The sequence below is a fragment of the Sus scrofa genome, chromosome 13 (genome assembly GCF_054392235.1).
Source record: "Sus scrofa isolate SSC_HxYL_T2T_F1_AM1 chromosome 13, Sscrofa_HxYL_maternal_Yorkshire_Landrace_v2.0, whole genome shotgun sequence".
Classification (NCBI taxonomy): domain Eukaryota; kingdom Metazoa; phylum Chordata; class Mammalia; order Artiodactyla; family Suidae; genus Sus; species Sus scrofa.
In genome coordinates this window covers 42,874,898-42,891,715 of record NC_139395.1, presented here as the reverse complement: position 1 = coordinate 42,891,715, position 16,818 = coordinate 42,874,898, and the positions used below count along the sequence as shown (strand labels likewise).

At 41.4% G+C, this 16,818-nt stretch overlaps 1 protein-coding gene across 7 annotated transcripts in view; it reads left to right on the top strand.

Annotated features, from left to right (window-relative positions):
* Positions 1–16,818, top strand: part of ZDHHC3 (zinc finger DHHC-type palmitoyltransferase 3) — a 76,684-nt gene that overhangs the window by 35,145 nt on the left and 24,721 nt on the right. For all 7 annotated transcript variants that reach the window (XR_014822911.1, XR_014822910.1, XM_021071753.2 and 4 more), the window contains exon 3: positions 15,573–15,697. Coding sequence is in view for 4 of the 7 variants with exons in the window: in XM_021071753.2 (XP_020927412.1) it covers positions 15,573–15,697 (125 nt within the window). In the remaining 3 variants the exon portion in view is untranslated. The remainder of the gene's footprint in view (positions 1–15,572; positions 15,698–16,818) is intronic.

The following is a 16,818-nucleotide window of genomic DNA, read 5'->3' as shown; positions in this document are numbered from 1 at the left end:
ATTTGTATTAGAAAAGCCTAGTTGCTGTTCGTATTTGGTTGTCCTTGGGTTTTGAATTTCTTTTCTTTTTTTTTAATTTTATTGGAAGAGTTTCTGTCATGGTGCAGCAGAAATTAATCTGACTGGCATCTATGAGGACGCAGGTTGGATCCCTGGCCTTGCTCAGTGGTCTCAGATTCGTCTCAGATCTGGTATTGCTGTGGCTGTGGTGCAGGCTGGTGTCTACAGCTCTGATTTGACCCCTAGCCTGGGAACTTCCGTATGCCATCAGTGAGGCCCTAAAAAAAAAGCAAAAAAAAAAATAAATTAAAAAATGTTATTGGGGAGTTCCCGTCGTGGCGCAGTGGTTAACGAATCCGACTAGGAACCATGAGGTTGCGGGTTCGATCCCTGCCCTTGCTCAGCGGGTTAACGATCCGGCGTTGCCGTGAGTTGTGGTGTAGGTTGCAGACGCGGCTCGGATCCCGCGTTGCTGTGGCTCTGGCGTAGGCCGGTGGCTACAGCTCCAATTCAACCCCTAGCCTGGGAACCTCCATATGCCCTGGGAGCGGCCCAAGAAATAGCAACAATAACAACAACAACAACAAAAAAGACCAAAAAAAAAAAAATGTTATTGGAATACAGTTGATTTACAGTGTTGCAGTAGTTTCAGGTGTACAGCAAAGTGAATCATTATACATATACAAGAAGTTCTGAAATCTACAGAGATGAGCCCAGAAGAGCATATTCTTTCAGAAAGAGACTAGAAAGATTCTTCAGTCTCAGAGGCTGGCCCAGCTGGTCTCTAGCTTTATGAGATGGGCTCACTGGGCAGGTGGGGTCTTGCCTGGTTGGGCATGAGCCTTCCGGGAGATTTATGCAGATGGAGAGGACACTTTTAGAAAGGCTGCCCTGTTGAGTGATGCCTCTGACAGTGGCCTGGAACAACAGACAATAATGAAAAGACCAGATGAGAGCTCCGATTGCCCTGGGTGCTGTGGGGTTCTTGCAGCCTTTTATTTGTGGGAGGGTGGAGTGGGGGCTGTCTTCTGAGATTTTACGGCAAATTCTGGTGGCCAGGACCTTAAAAACTGGGCCTGGCAAAAACCAAAAACAACTTTGATTTAGAAAAACAGCCCCATTGCTTCATCTCCTTGGGGAAATGACGTTCTTTAGTGCGTTTCCCTTGTACCCGTACTTTCTTACGTTAAAGAGAATTAATTAATTGATTGATTTGTTATTTGGCTACACCCACAGCATGTGGAAGTTCCTGGGCTAGGGACCCAACCCATGCCACAGCTGTAACCAGAGCCATAGCAGTTAATACTTCTGGATCCTTAACCCACTAAATTCTGTCATTAAAGAGAATTTAAAAGATAGCCCTCTGGGCTTTGTTACAACCTTCTCCTCTGCCTGAGCCAGAACCCTTCTCAAGCCCCCTTTAAAATCCATTCATCTGGGAGTTCCCCCCATGGCTCAGTGGAAATGAATCTGATTAGTATCTGTGAGGATCCAGGTTTGATCTCTGGCCTGGCTCAGTGGGTTAAGGATCTGGTGTTGCTATGAGCTGTGGTATAGGTCACAGACTCAGCTCGGCTCCCAAGTTGCTGTGGCTGTGGTGTAGGCAAGTGGCTACAGCTCCAATTTGAACCTTAGCCTGGGATCCTCCGTATGCCATGGGTGCAGCCCCCAATCCCCCCAAAAAATCCACTCATCTGGGTGGTTTGGGCCCTGCCTTGCCTTTCTGAAGACTTAAGACCGCCCTGACCCTTCACTGGTGCCTAAAGGGAGGCCCTCATATTTCTCAGGATGAAACACATCATAGCATTTTGGTTACAAAATTCAGGAGAGTTTTCACACTCCTGTTTCAGAAAGCTCCTTCCTGAGTATGTATTTTTGCATGTTTTTTATTTTTAATTTTTTTATTAAAGTATGGTTGATTTATAATATTCTGTCAACTTCTGCTGTGCAGAAAAGTGACCCAATCGTTTATACACACACACACACACACACACACACACACACACACACATTGTTTTTCTCATATTATCTTTTTTTTCTTTCTTTTTTTTTTTTTTGGCTTTGCAGGGCTGCACCCGAGGCATATTGAAGTTCCCAGGCTGGGGGTCGAATCAGAGCTACAGCTACCAGCCTATGCCACACAACCACAGCAATGCGGGGTCCGAGCTATGTCTGCAACCTACACCACAGCTCATGGCAACACTGGATCCCCAACCCACAGAGCGAGGCCAGGGATCGAACCTGCGTCCTCAGGGATACTAGTCAGATTTGTTTCTACTGCACCACAACAGGAATTCCTCATGTTATCTTACATCATGTTCTGTCACAAATGATTGGATATAGTTCCTGGCCATACAGTAGGACTTCATTGCTTATTCTAAATGTAATAGTTTGCATTTACCATGGTCTTCCCTGGTGGCTCAGTGAGTTAAGGATCCAACATTATCACTGCTGCAGCTTGGGTTGCTGCTGTGGTGAGGATTTGATCGACCCAAACACCCAGTCCATCCCACTCCCTCTTTCTCCCCCTTGGTAGCCGCAATCTTTTCTCCTTATCTGTGAGTCTGTTTCTATTCTGTAGATAAGTTCAATTGTGCCACATTTTAGATTCCACATATAAATGATATCGTATAATATTTGTCATTCTCTTTCTTACTTACTTAGTATGATCTCTAGTTGCAGCCACATTGCTGGGAATAGCATTATTTCGTACTTTATGGCTGAGTAACATTCCATTATATATATGTACCACATCTTCTTAATCCGTTCATGTGTCAGTAGACGCTTAGGTTGTTTCCATGTCTTGGCTCTTGTGAATAGTGCTGCAGTGACCATAGGGGTATGTGTATCTTTTTGAATTATAATTTTGCCCAGGAGTGGGATTGCTGGATCATATGGTAATTTTAGTTTTAGTTTTCTGAAAAGCCTCCATCCTGTTTTCCATAGTGGTTGCACCAACTTACATTCCCATCAACAGTGTAGAAGGGTTTCCTTTTCTCCACAACCTCTCCAGTATGTGTTATTTGTAGGCTTATTAATGATGGCCATTCTGACCAGCATGAAGTAGTACCTCATAGTAGTCGTGGTTGGCATTTATCTAATAATTAGTGATGTTGAGCATCTTTTCATGTGTTTTTTGGCCCTCTATGTCTTCTTTGGAGAAACGTCTATTTAGGTCTTCTACCCATTTTTTGTTTTTGTTTTTTTTCTACCCATTTTTTTATTTTGTTTTTTTTTTTTTAAATGCCTGTACCCACAGTGTAAGTTCCTGGGCCAGCAATTGAACCCTCATCACAGCAACAGTGTGACAGTGACAATACTGGATCCTTAACTCACTGAGCCACCAGTGACTTATGAGTCATAGTATATTTTGTTGTAGTTGTATGAATTGTATATTTTGGAGATGGAGCCTTTGTTAATTTCATGGATTGCAACTATTTTCTCCCATTCCATAGATTGTCTTTTTTTTAATTTTTAATGGTTTTTGTTTGCTTGCTTGTTTTTCTTATGGTTTCCTTTGCTGTGCAAAGGCTTGTAATTTTGATTAGGTCCCATTTGTTTATTTTTGTTTTTATTTCTATTGCCTTGGGAGACTGACCTAAGAAAACATTTGTATGGTTGATGTCAGAGAATGTTTTACCCATGTTCTTTTTAGGAGTTTTATGGTGTCTTGTCTTATGTTTAAGCCTTTTGAGTTTATTTTTGTGCATGGTGTGAGGGTGTGTTCTAGTTTCATTGATTTACATGCAGCTGTCCAGTTTTCCCAGCACCACTTGCTGAAGAGACTTTTTCCCATTTTGTATTCTTGTGTCCTTTGTTAAAAGATTAATTGACCCTAGCTATGTAGGTTTATTTCCAGGCTCTCTATTCTGTTCCATGTCTGTTTTTATATCAGTACCACACTGTTTGGATTACTGTAGCTTTGTAATACTGTCCAATGTCTGGGAAAGTTATGTGTCCTGCTTTGTGTTTTTGTTTTTGTTTCTGTATTTGTTTTTCTCCTCTCAGGATTGCCTTGGCAATTCTGGGTCTTTCATGGTTCCATATAAATTGTTGGATTGTTTGTTCTAATTCTGTGGAAAATGTCATGGGTAATTCAATAGGGGTTGCATTAAATCTGTAGATTGCTTTGGGTCATTTTTGACAATATTAATTCTTCCAAGCCAGGAGCATGGTGTATTGTTCCGTTTCTTTGAATCCTCTTTATTTCCTTGATTGATGTTTTATAGTTCTCAGCATATAAGTCTTTTCACCTCCTTGGTCAGGTTTATTCCTAGGTATTTAATTGGGGGGGTGGATTTTAAAAGGTATTGTATTTTTGTATTGCTTTTTTATTGTTTCATTGTTATACAGAAATGCAACCAATCTCTGAATGTTAATCTTGTATCCTGCTACTTTGCTAAATTTGTTGATCAGTTTGAGTAGGTTTTTTTGTGGAATTCTTAGGGTTTTCTATATATAGTATCATGTCATCTGCATAGACTGACAATTTTACCTCTTCTCTTCCAAAGTGGATACATTTTATTTCTTTTTTTCTCTGATTGCTATGGCTAGGACTTCCACTACCATGTTGAATAAAAGTGGTGAGAGTGGGCATCCTTGTCTTGTTCCATATTTTAGTGGGAAGGCTTTCAGTTTTTCTCCATTGAGTATTCTATTGGCTGTGGCTTTGTCATAAATGGCTTTTATTTTTTTAAGATATGTTCCCTTGGGAATTCCTGTTATGGCTCAGAGATAACAAGTCCAACTAGTATCCATGAGAATATGGGTTCTATCCCTGGCCTCACTCAGTGTGTCAGGGATATGGTGTTGCCATGAGCTGTGATATAGGTCACAGACACTGCTCAGATCCCACATTGCTGTGGCTATGGCACAGACTGGCAGCTGTAGTCCCATTTCCACCCCTAACCTGGGAACTTCCATATGCCACAAGTGCATCCCTTAAAAGAAAAAAAAAAAAGATATGTTCCCTGTATACCTACTTTGGTAAGAGTTTTTTATCATGAATGGATGTTGGATTTTATCAAAAGCTTTTTATGCATCTATTACAGTGATCATGTGGTTTACTTTTCTTTTCTTAATGTGGTATATGGAGTTGATTGATTTGCATATGTTGAACCATCCTTGTGAACCTGGGATGAATGCCACTTGGTCGTGTTATTTAATCTTTTTATATGTTGTTTGATTTGGTTGGCTAAAATTTTGCTGAGAATTTTTGTGTCTATATTTATCAAAGATACTGGCTTTTAATTTTTTCTGTGGTAGTATCTTTGTTTTTGCTCTTAGGGTCATGGTGGCTTCATAGAATGTCTTTGGGAATGTTCCCTCCTCTGCAGTGTTTCAGAAGAGTTTAAGAAGGATGGGCATAAGTTCTTTGTATGTTTGCTAGAATTTTCCTGTGAAGCCATCTGGTCCTGGACTTTTGTTTGTAGGGAGTGTTTTTTATACATATTCAATTTAATTTCTAGTGATCAGTCTATTCAAATGATCTCTTCTTGAGTCAGTTTTGATGGGTTGTATGTCTCTAGGAAGTTGTCCATTTCTTCTAGGTCATCAAATTTGTTGGCATGTAATTGTTCATGGTATTCTCTTACAGTTTTTTTGTATTTCTGCAGTATTTGTTGAGATTTATCCTTTTTCATTTATTTTGTTTATTTGGGTTCTTTCTCTCCTCTTCTTGGTGAGTCTGGCCAGAGGTTTGTCAATTTTGTTTACCCTTTCAAATAACCAGCTCTTGGTTTTATTGATTTTTTTTTCCTATGGCTTTTGAATCTCTATTTTATTGATTTCCTCTCTGATCTTTATGATTTCCTTCCTTCCACTGACTTTAGGTTTTGTTTGTTCTTCTTCTTCTAATTTTTTTAGGTGGTAAGTTATTGATTTGAGATTTTTCTTTCTTTGATTTTTGCTTTTTAGGGCTGCATGTGTGGCACATGGAAGTTCCCAGGCTACGGGTGGAATCAGAGCTACCAGCTGCCAGCATACATCACAGCCACAGCAACAAAGAATCCAAGCCGCCACAGCTTGTGTGCGACCTACACCACAGCTCACGTCAACACTGGATCCTTAACCCACTGAGTGAGGCCAAGGATTGAACCCACATCCTCATGGATGCTAGTCAGGCTCATTACCACTGAGCCACAATGGGAACTTACTTTTTCTTCTTTTTTGTGGAAGGCCAGTATCACTATGAACTTCCTTCTAAGAATTGCTTTTGTGGCATCTCATAGATTTTGAATGGTTGCATTTTCATTATCATTTATCTCAAAGTAATTTTTACTTTCCCTTTTGATTTCCTCATTGACCCATTGGTTTTTTAGTAGAATGTTGTTTAGTCTCCATGTAGTCAGTTTTTTCCTTATTTCTCTTTCTCTTGTTGATTTTTAATTTCATGCCATTGTGGTCAGAGAAGATACTTGAAATAATTTCCATACTCTTAAATTTGTTGAGGTTAGTTTTGTGCCCCAGTATGTAGTCAGTCCTTGAGAATATTCCATGTGCACTTGAAAAAATGTATATTTTGGATTTTTTGGATGTAATGTTCAAAAAATATCAATTAAGTCTAACATTCTATTGTATCATTTGGGATCTCTGTTGTCTTACTGATTTCCTATCTAGGGGATCTGTCCATTGATGTGAGTGGGGTGTTAAAATCGCCTACTATTATTGTATTCCCATCAATTTTGCCTTTTATGTCTGTTAGTATTTCTTGTGTGTATTTGGGTGCTTCTGTATTAGGGGCATATATATTGATGAGTGTAGTATCCTCTTCTTGAATGGATCCTTCTATCACTAGTGTCCTTCTTTGTCGTTTTTTGTAGGGGGGGGTTGTTTTTTGTTTTTGTTTTTGTTTTGTCTTATCTAGGGCCGCACCCACGGCACATGGAGATTCCCAGACTAGGGGTCTAATCGGAGCTGTAGCCACCAGCCTACAGCACAGCCACAGCAACATGGGATCCAAGCTGTGTCTGCAAACCACACCACAGCTTACAGCAACGCTGGATCCTAAACCCACTGAGCGAGGCCAGGGATCAAACCTTCAACCTCATGGTTCCTAGTTGGATTCGTTAACCACTGAGCCACAATGGGAACTCCCTTCTTTGTCTTTCTTTATGGCCTTTGTTTTAGAGTCTATTTTGTCTGATATGAGTATTGAAACTCCTGCTTTCTTATATTTTCCATTCGCATGAAACATATTTTTCCATCCCCTCACTTTCAATTTATATGTGTCCTTTGCCCTGAGGTGATTCTCTTGTAGGCAGCATGTTGTAGGCTCTTGTTCTTTATCCAGTCCGCCATTCTATATCTTTTGATTGGAGCATTCAGTCCATTGACATTTAAGGTAATTATAGATAAATAGGTATTTATTGCCATTTTAAACTTTGTTTTCCAGTTGATTCTGTGTTTCTCCTTTGTTACTTTTTTTTGGTTGGATGATTTCCTTTATTTTATGATAGTGTCCTCTTCTTTTTAGTTTTTGTGAATTGTTTGATTTCGATTTGTGGTTGCCCTGTTTTTCAAGTGTGTTAACCCTTTCCTATATCTGCTTGCTTTAGCCTGATAGTCCTACAGGCTCAAACGCATTCTTTTTTTTTTTTTTTTTTTGTCTTTTGTCTTTTTGTTGTTGTTGTTGTTGTTGTTGCTATTTCTTGGGCCGCTCCCACGGCATATGGAGGTTCCCAGGCTAGGGGTTGAATCGGAGCTGTAGCCACCGGCCTACACCAGAGCCACAGCAACGTGGGATCCGAGCCGCGTCTGCAACCTACACCACAGCTCACAGCAACGCCGGATCGTTAACCCACTGAGCAAGGGCAGGGACCGAACCCGCAACCTCATGGTTCCTAGTCGGATTCGTTAACCACTGCGCCACGACGGGAACTCCTCAAACGCATTCTTAAAAAAAAAAAAATAGTCTAGATTTTCTTACTTTCCTACTTTCCTTCCTCATGTTTTATGGTTTTGATGTCCTTTTTTGCATCTTCATGTTTATCCTTTTGCTGTTCCTTGTATTTATCATTACTTTTACAGATAGGTTTTTTGTTTTTTTGTTTTTTTTTTTTTTCATTTTAGATCTGTATACTGGCTTATTTAAGGGATTACTTTCCAAATGTGATTTCCTCCATCGTATATCTTCTTACTTCTTTTCTATTTAGAGGAGACCTTTCAGTATTTCTTTTCGAATGGGTTTAGTATTGCTATCTTTTAGTTTTTGTTTGTTGGAGAAGTTCTTTATTTCTCCTTTTTTTTTTTTTTTTTTTTTCTGTCTTTTTGCTATTTCTTTGGGCCGCTCCCACGGCATATGGAGGTTCCCAGGCTAGGGGTCGAATCGGAGCCGTAGCCGCCAGCCTACACCAGAGCCACAGCAATGCGGGATCCGAGCCGCGTCTGCAACCTACACCACAGCTCATGGCAACGCCTGATCGTTAACCCACTGAGCAAGGGCAGGGATCAAACCTGGAACCTCATGGTTCCTAGTCGGATTCGTTAACCACTGCACCACGACAGAACTCCCCTCTGCTTCTATTTTTAATGATATACTTGCTGGGTAGAGTATTCTGGGCTACAGATTTTTCTCTTTTAGAACTTTGAATATATTTTACCACTCTCTTCTGGCCTGTAGTGTTTCTATAGAGAAATCAGCTGATAGCCTTATGTGAGTTCCCTTATAATTAACTTTTTGTTTTTCTCTTGGTACCTTTAGGGTGCTCTCCTTAACTTTTGCCATTTTTATTATAATATGTCTTTGTGTGGGCCTATTTGGGTTCAGCTTCTTTGGGGCCCTCTGTGCTTCCTGTATCCGTTTCCTTTAGATTTGGAAAGTTTTCAGCCACAATTTCTTCAAATATATTTTCAGGCCCCTTTTCTTTTTCTTTGCCTTCTGGAATCACTATCATGCGTGGATTGGTCCGCTTTATATTATCCTATAGATCTCTCATATTGCTTTCATGTTTTTTTCATTTAGTTTTTCTGTCTGCTGTCCTGATTGTGTGTTTTCATTATTCTATCTTCCAAGTCACTTATTTGTTCCTCTGCATTATTCATTCTGCTCTTGGATGCCTTTAACTCAGCTTGTGATTCTGCAAATGAATTTTCTTTCTTTTTGGGGGGGGAGCCCAGCACCCACAGCATACGGAGGTTCCCAGGCTAGGGGTCAAATCGGAGCTGTAGCCATCAGCTTACACTGTAGCCACAGCAATGCCAGATCCAAGCCACGTCTGTGACGTACACCACAGTTCATGGCAATGCTGGATCCTTAACCCACTGAACAGGGCCAGGGATTGAACCTGTGTCCTCATGGATACTAGACAGTTTCATTAACCAGTGAGCCATGACAGGAACTCCTGCAAATGAATTTCCTAATTTTTCTTGGCTTCTCCTTATATTTTCTAGTTTCTTTCTAAAGTGATCTATATTACTGTTCATATTTGCTCTTAATTCCTTCATATCTGCTCTTAATCCCTTCACAGTTTTCACTGATTCTTTTGTGAACTCAATGTCTGTTAAACTGCAGAAGTTTGCTTCATTGTTTCCTCCTTCAAGTGAATTCTCCTGTTCTTTTAACTGGGAATGGTTCCTGAGGTTCATCATTTTGCATATATTTTTCTTGTTCTGAAAGTTTAGGGAAAACAGCTACTGTAGTCTTGGAGGGCTGTTTATATGTGAGAGTGCCCCCAGGTATTTGTGAGGGCTTACTTTTTTTTTTCTTTTTTTCTTTTTTTCTTTCTTTCTTTCTTTTTATTTTTTTTTTTTTTTTTTTTTTTTTTTTTTGTGGCATGAGGGCTGCTTTTGGCTTGGATGCTTGCTGTCTCTTTCCTCAGTATCCACAGAGCATTATCCTCTTGATAGGGGGTGTGCTGGTGTATGGCCTGTGCATGATTCCTGGAAGATGGAGGCAGTGGGCAGGGCCTGTAGCCAGTAACTGGTTGCTGGGCCCTTGACAATGGCAAGGACCCATGTGGAGGTGGTGCAGGCTACTCTCAGGTGTAGGCAGCACCCAGAGCCTTCGGCAGTGGCACTCGGTTACAGTGCCCTCCTCTGTGCCACCTCTGAGGTGACTGGGCTGCAAGTGGTGCCTGTTAACAGACCCCTAGTGGTGGTGGGCCACGCCCACCTCTGAAGTCTGAGATGGCTGCGGCAGTTTGCCCCTGCCACACATAGTCCATGCACGAGGTGTCCTGCTGCCTGTAGCCTGTGCAAGAGGTGCTCCACCACCCAAGAGTCTGCATGTGCACAGAGAAAGATATTATGTCAGTCCTGCCCCTCCTCCTCTTGCTCTCTCCAACAGTGGCGCCTTGCTTCTCCTGCAGGCCCAGGCCTCCTCCCACCATGCTCTCTTGACTGTGCACTCTGCAGCCCATGGTGCACCCCTCCCTTGCCCCTCAGGCTGTCTCCACACAGCCAACCCTAGTCCCGTCCCCAGAACTGACCTCCAAAGCCTAAAGCTCAGCTCCCAGCCCCCTCCCAAATGTCTCAAACTGTGGTGTCTGGGGGCAGTGGTACTGATGGTCTAGGCTGCTCTCTCATTGCTTTGCCCTCCTCAGTTGGGCTACTGCACTTTTCTCCAAGGCTCTGAAGTCCCTCCATCTTGACTGATCTCCCAGTCAGTTACATGGCTTCCCAGGATGAGGATTCCTTTCCTCTTTCACAGCTCCTTCTCAGGAGTGCTAGTTCTGTCATGATTCCTTTTTTTTTCCTTGTCTCTCTCTCTCTCCTTTTTTTTTTCCTTTTGTTCTATCCAGTTATGTGGAGGGTTTCTTGCCATTTTGGAGGTTTAAGGTCTTCTGCCAGTGTTCAGTAGATGTTCTGTGCAAATTATTCTGCATATAGATGGGGGGGTTTATTTATGTGTTTGTGGGAGAGGGTGAGTGCCATGTCTTACTTCTCCATCATCTTGATCACTCTCTGATTTTTCATTTCGTATTTTGTTTATTTGGTCTTTCTTGTTTCTGCCTGGTGAGCTCGGCCAAAGATTTGTCAATTTTGTTTATCCTTTCAAAGAACCAACTCTTTGTTTTTATTGATTTTTTTTTCTATTGTTCTTTTTTTTTTTTTTTTTTTTTTTTTTGGTCTTTTTAGGGCTGCACCTGCAGCACATGAAAGTTCCCAGGCTAGGGGTCGAATTGGAGCTATAGCTGCCAGCCTACACCACAGCCACAGAAACACCAGATCTAAGCTGCATCTGCAGCCTACACCACAGCTCATGGCAATGCTGGATCCTTAACCCACTGAGCAAGGCCTGGGATCAAACCTGCATCCTCTGGATACTAGTTGAGTTTGTAAACCACTGAGCCACAATGGGAACTCCTCTATTGTTCTTTTAATCTCTATTTTATTTCCTCCCTATCTTTATTATTTCTTTCCTCTGCTAACTTTAAGTTTTGTTGTCCTTTATTTTCTAATTCTTTTAGGTGGTAGGTTAGGTTGTTTGAGATTTTCTTGTTTCGTGAGAAAGCCCTGTACCACTATAAAACTTCCTTGTAAGAACTACTTTGGCAGCATCTCATAGATTTTGTATAATTGTGTTTTCATTGTCATTTGTCTCAAGGTATTTTTTAATTTTCATTTTGATTTCCTCATTGAACCTTTGTTTGTTTGTTTGTTTTAGTAGTATGTCGTTTAGTCTCCACATATTCAATGTTTTTTTCCTTTCTTTTCCTGTGGTTGATTGCTAGTTTCTTGCTGTTGTGGTCAGAGAAGATGCCTGAAGTAATTTCTTTTTTTTTTTTTTTTTTTTTAAAGTTTTATTGAAGTATAGTTGATTTACAATGTTGGGATAATTTCTGCTGTAGCTCAAGACTTTTATTTCTATTTCCTTTAAAGTTACTAATTTTTTTTTTTTTTTTTTTTGTCTTTTTGCTATTTCTTTGGGCCGCTCCCACGGCATATGGAAGTTCCCAGGCTAGGGGTCAAATCGGAGCCATAGCCACCGGCCTACGCCAGAGCCACAGCAACTCGGGATCCGAGCCATGTCTGCAACCTACACCACAGCTCACGGCAACGCCAGATTGTTAACCCACTGAGCAAGGGCAGGGATTGAACCCGCAACCTCATGGTTCCTAGTCGGATTCGTTAACCACTGCGCCACAATGGGAACTCCCTGAAGTAATTTCTAACCTCTTGAATTTGTTAAGCTTAGCTTTGTGCCCTAGTGTGTGGTCAGTCTTAGAGAATGTTCCATGTGCACTTGAAAATAATGTGTATCCTGGGTTTGGTTTTGGGCGGGGGGGGGGGTGTGTGTAATTTTTTGAATTTATCAAGTCTGTTCTATTGTGTCATAATGATCTCTGTTGCCTTATCAATTTTCTGTCTAGAAGATCTGTCCACTGATTTGAGTGGGATGTTAAAGTCTCCTATCATTGTATTCCCATTAATTTCTCCTTTTATGTCTGTTAGTATTTGTTTTCTGTATTCGGGTGCTCCTGTATTAGGTGCATACGTGTTGATGAGTGTAATATCCTCTTCTCGTATTGATCCTTTCATTATTAAGTAATGTACTTCTTCAATTATCTTTCTTTATGGCCTTTTTTTTTTTTTTTTTTTTTTTTTTGCTTTTTTAGGGCTTCACCCACAGCATATGGAGGTTCCCAGGCTAGGGGTCCATTGGGAGCTATAGCTCCTGGCCTAGGGCACAGCCTTAGCAGTGATAGATCTGAACCATGTCTGCAACCTACACCACAGCTCATGGCAATACTGCATCCTTAATCCACTGAGTGAGGCAAGGGATCAAACCTGCAACCTCATGGTTCCTAATTGGATTCATTTTCACTGCGCCACAATGGGAACCCCATTATGGCCTTTATTTTAAAGTGTATCTTGGAGTTCCCATCGCAGCTCAGTGGTTAACAAATCCAACTAGGAACCATGAGGTTGCAGGTTCAATCCCTGGCCTCACTCAGTGGGTTAAGGATCCAGCACTGCCATGAGCTGTGGTGTAGGTCGCAGACACTGCTCAGATCCCACATTGCTGTGGCTGTGGCATAGGCCAGCAGTTGTAGCTCCGATCAGACCCCTAGCCTGGGAACCTCCATATTCTGTGGGAACGGCCCTAGAAAAGGCAAAAAGACTAAATGAATAAATAAATAAAGTGTATCTTGTTTGTTATGAATGTTGTGTTTCCTGCTCTCTTGTCATTTCCATTTGCTTGAAATATCTTTTTCCATCCACACACTTTCAATCTATGAGTCCTTTGCCTTAAGGTGTGTCTCGTGTAAGCAGAATATTATAGGCTCTTATTCTTTTTTATCCAATCGAACACTCTTTCTTTTGACTGGAGCATTCAGTCCATTGATAATTAAGATAATTTTTGGTATTTACGTATTTATTGCCATTTTAAACCTTTTTTTCCCAATGAATTTGATGTTTCCTCTTTGTTCCCTTTTTTTCTTTTTGCAGCTTAGCTGATTTCTTTTTATTTTATGCTTTTGTTCTCTTTATTTTTTTGCAAATCTATTGTTTGTTTCTGATCTGTGGTTGCCCTTTTTTTCAGTATGTTAACCCCTTCTTATATCTGCTTGGTTTAGACTTGTAATCATATAGGCTCAAACATATTCTAAAAAGAGTCTACATTTTCTTACTCTCCTTCCCCACATTTTATGATTTTGATGTCCTTTTTTACATCTCCATGTCCATCTTTTTCTGTTCCTCGTGTTCATCATTGCTTTCACAAATAGTATTTTTTTCCTTTATGAATTGTACACTGGCTTATTTAAGTAATTACTTTTAATTTTGATTTCATCCTTCCTATATCTTCCTGCTGCATTTTTCTTTTTATGGCCGCCCCTGCAGCATGTGGAAGTTCCCAGGCCAGGGGTGGAATCAGAGCTGAGGCCTATGCCACAGCCATGGCAATGTCAGATCTGAGCCACATCTGTGACCTGTGCCACAGCTTGTGACAACACCAAATCCTTAACCCACTGAGTGAAGCCAGGGATCAAACCTGTATCCTCACAGACTACCTTGGGTCGTTATCCTGCTGAGCCACAGTGGGAACTCTGCTGCATGTTTTTTAATTAAGTCTTTTATCCTTACTGCAAAACCACATATTCATAAGAAATATAGTCAAGAAAATAAAAATTACCTGTGATAACCATTAGTACTTTGGCATGTATTTGTATATGTGTGTGTAAAATCTTTACCAAAATAGGCTTGTAGTCTGCATCCTATTTGGGAATCTACTTTACCCTTTAGTCTATCATAGATGCTCCCTATATCAATAGCTATGTACTTTTATGGCATATTCAATGTCAAAACTATATCCTAAATGGCATTATACATACCATATAGTCCTTGCCTATCAAGATTTGTTTGCATTAAAATTCTATGATAGGGAGTTCCCATCATGTCTCAGTGGTAACGAACCCAACTAGTATCCATGAGGATGTGGGTTCAATCCCTGGCCTTGCTCAGTGGGTTGAGGATCCGGCCTTGCTGTGAGCTGCGGTGTAGGTCGCAGACATAGCTCAGATCCTGAGTTGCTATGGCTGTGGTGTAGGCCATCAGCTGCAGCTCTGATTCAGCTGCTAGCCAAGGAACTTCCATATGCTATGGGTACAGCCCTAAAAAGTCTAAAATAAAATTAAATAAAGTAATTTCTATGATAGGCTCTTGAGGCATTGAACTGTATTTTGCAGACCAGATTTTTTTTTTTCCTACTTCTCTTTTCAACTTTAGGAAAAACTTTAGTGAAACACTTGACAGTCAAAAGGGTACAAAGGATAATATGATGACCATGCATGTGTTCAGCTCCCAGCTTCATAAATAAAACATCACAGAGACAGTTTAAGTCCAGTCATTGTGATCTACACCTTCAATTTATACAGTGCTGTTTAGCAATTATGTCTCAATAAAACTTACGGTAAAAAAAAAATTACAAAGAGAGGTTAGCCTCTTTATAAACCCTACCTCCCCACCCCCACTTCATGCCGCTCCTAGCCTCTCCACCACCACAGAGGTGATCATTATCCTGAGTCATGTCTGGTTTTTAGCATCTTGGTGGAACATCTAAGGGCAGTGGCTCACACTTGCCTGTGGATTTGTAACAACTAAACAGAGATTACCAATCATAACAATAAGACTGGTTAAAAAAAAAATTAAATAAATCTTGATTGATTCCAATTTAAACAACCCAGTAACATTTGGAGCTGTGAATTTTGACCTGGGAAAACCAGACCATTAGATGTGATGCTCACCAATGAAAATTTGCATTCGCATGGGAAGTCATCGTTGGAAAATCTAATGCAGACCAAAGTAGTAGTTGATGAGTCAAATCCTCACCTATTTCCTATGTAAATATTTACATAGGAGAGAATGCATTCAGTGAAAACAGTTTTAGTAAAATGAGAATAGGAAATCATCAGGAACAATGTAACTGTCCAGTAGAAAACCATTCACTTTTCCTCAGGGAAATTCTTTGTCAAATAAATTATCATCACTGTCGGCCTAACTCTGAACAGAGCCCACATGTCTTGTCCCTGTGTGTGGAGCTGCTGCTTTCAAGTGACCATCGCCTCTGTGGTATGTCAGAACTGAGGGAACCCCTAGCCTGGCACTGACACCTTTCCTCTCTTTTACAGGGGGCAGTACCCAAAGGAAATGCCACTAAAGAATTCATCGAGAGTTTACAGCTGAAGCCCGGGCAGGTGGTGTACAAGTGTCCCAAATGCTGCAGCATCAAGCCTGACCGAGCCCACCACTGCAGGTACACGTGTGCCCACCAGACTCCCCTCCTCCCCGTCCCTTTCCTCATCCCCCCCCCCACACACTCTGGAGCAACCCTCACCCACTCCCACCATGGGTGCCATCAGCAACAGGACTTCTGAATGAGCCCTGCTCTGGGCACAGGACGACCTCTGTGTCTCCCCCTGCCCATCTCTGTGGGCTCCCTAAGTGGGAAAGGGCAATTGATTTGGTTCAGCACACCTGTCCCGTGACTCGGCTTTGCCACACTCACCAGAAAACCCTGCCCAGGCCCTTGCTTGTCTCCAGATTTGTAAAATTGAGCAGATTCCTGCTCTTCTTACCTCGCAGCCTTATTATTTTATTAAGGGCATGTGGGGCAAAGCTTTAGAAAATCAATCTGTGATTGTCTAGCTCCTGACACGTTTAAGAGGCGGATCTGATTTCACTTAAGTTTTACAGGGAAATGAGGGGTTGTCTCTGAAAGAAAAGACTTTTCTTGCCATTTCTTGGGCCGCTCCCACAGCATATGGAGGTTCCTAGGCTAGGGGTCCAATTGGAGCTGTAGCTGCCAGCCTACGCCAGAGCCACAGCAAAGTGGGATCCGAGCCACGTCTGCAATCTACACCACAGCTCACGGCAACACTAGATCATTAACCTACTGAGCAAGGGCAGAGACCGAACCCGCAACCTCATGGTTCCTAGTCGGATTCGTTAACCACTGCGCCACGACGGGAACTCCCTAAGAGACTTTTCTTTAAAATAAAACCTCTAGAGGTCTTGGCAGTTATAGAATTCAGCTAAAAAAGCCATTACACCCATCTTATCTGTGGTGAATTTTCTCTTTTGGATTTCACATTTCTTTGCTATTTTGAGTCTTCTCAAGAAGAAAATATCTAGCTAATAAACATTGTACTTTATCAAAACAGGGGAACTTTAAACACTAAGTTACAGAAGTACATGCATCACTTGGTCCCTTTTCCAGACTGGTGTGCATTTTAGGTGGGGCGGGGCTGTGGACCTGAGATCAGGAGGAACCCCCGTCAGCCTGAGGCTGTGGAACATCTGGTTTTGTGAGAGATCTAAGCAGCTGAAAGGTGGTTTTCCTGTGTGAGCCTCACTGTCCACCTCTCAGAGGACAGT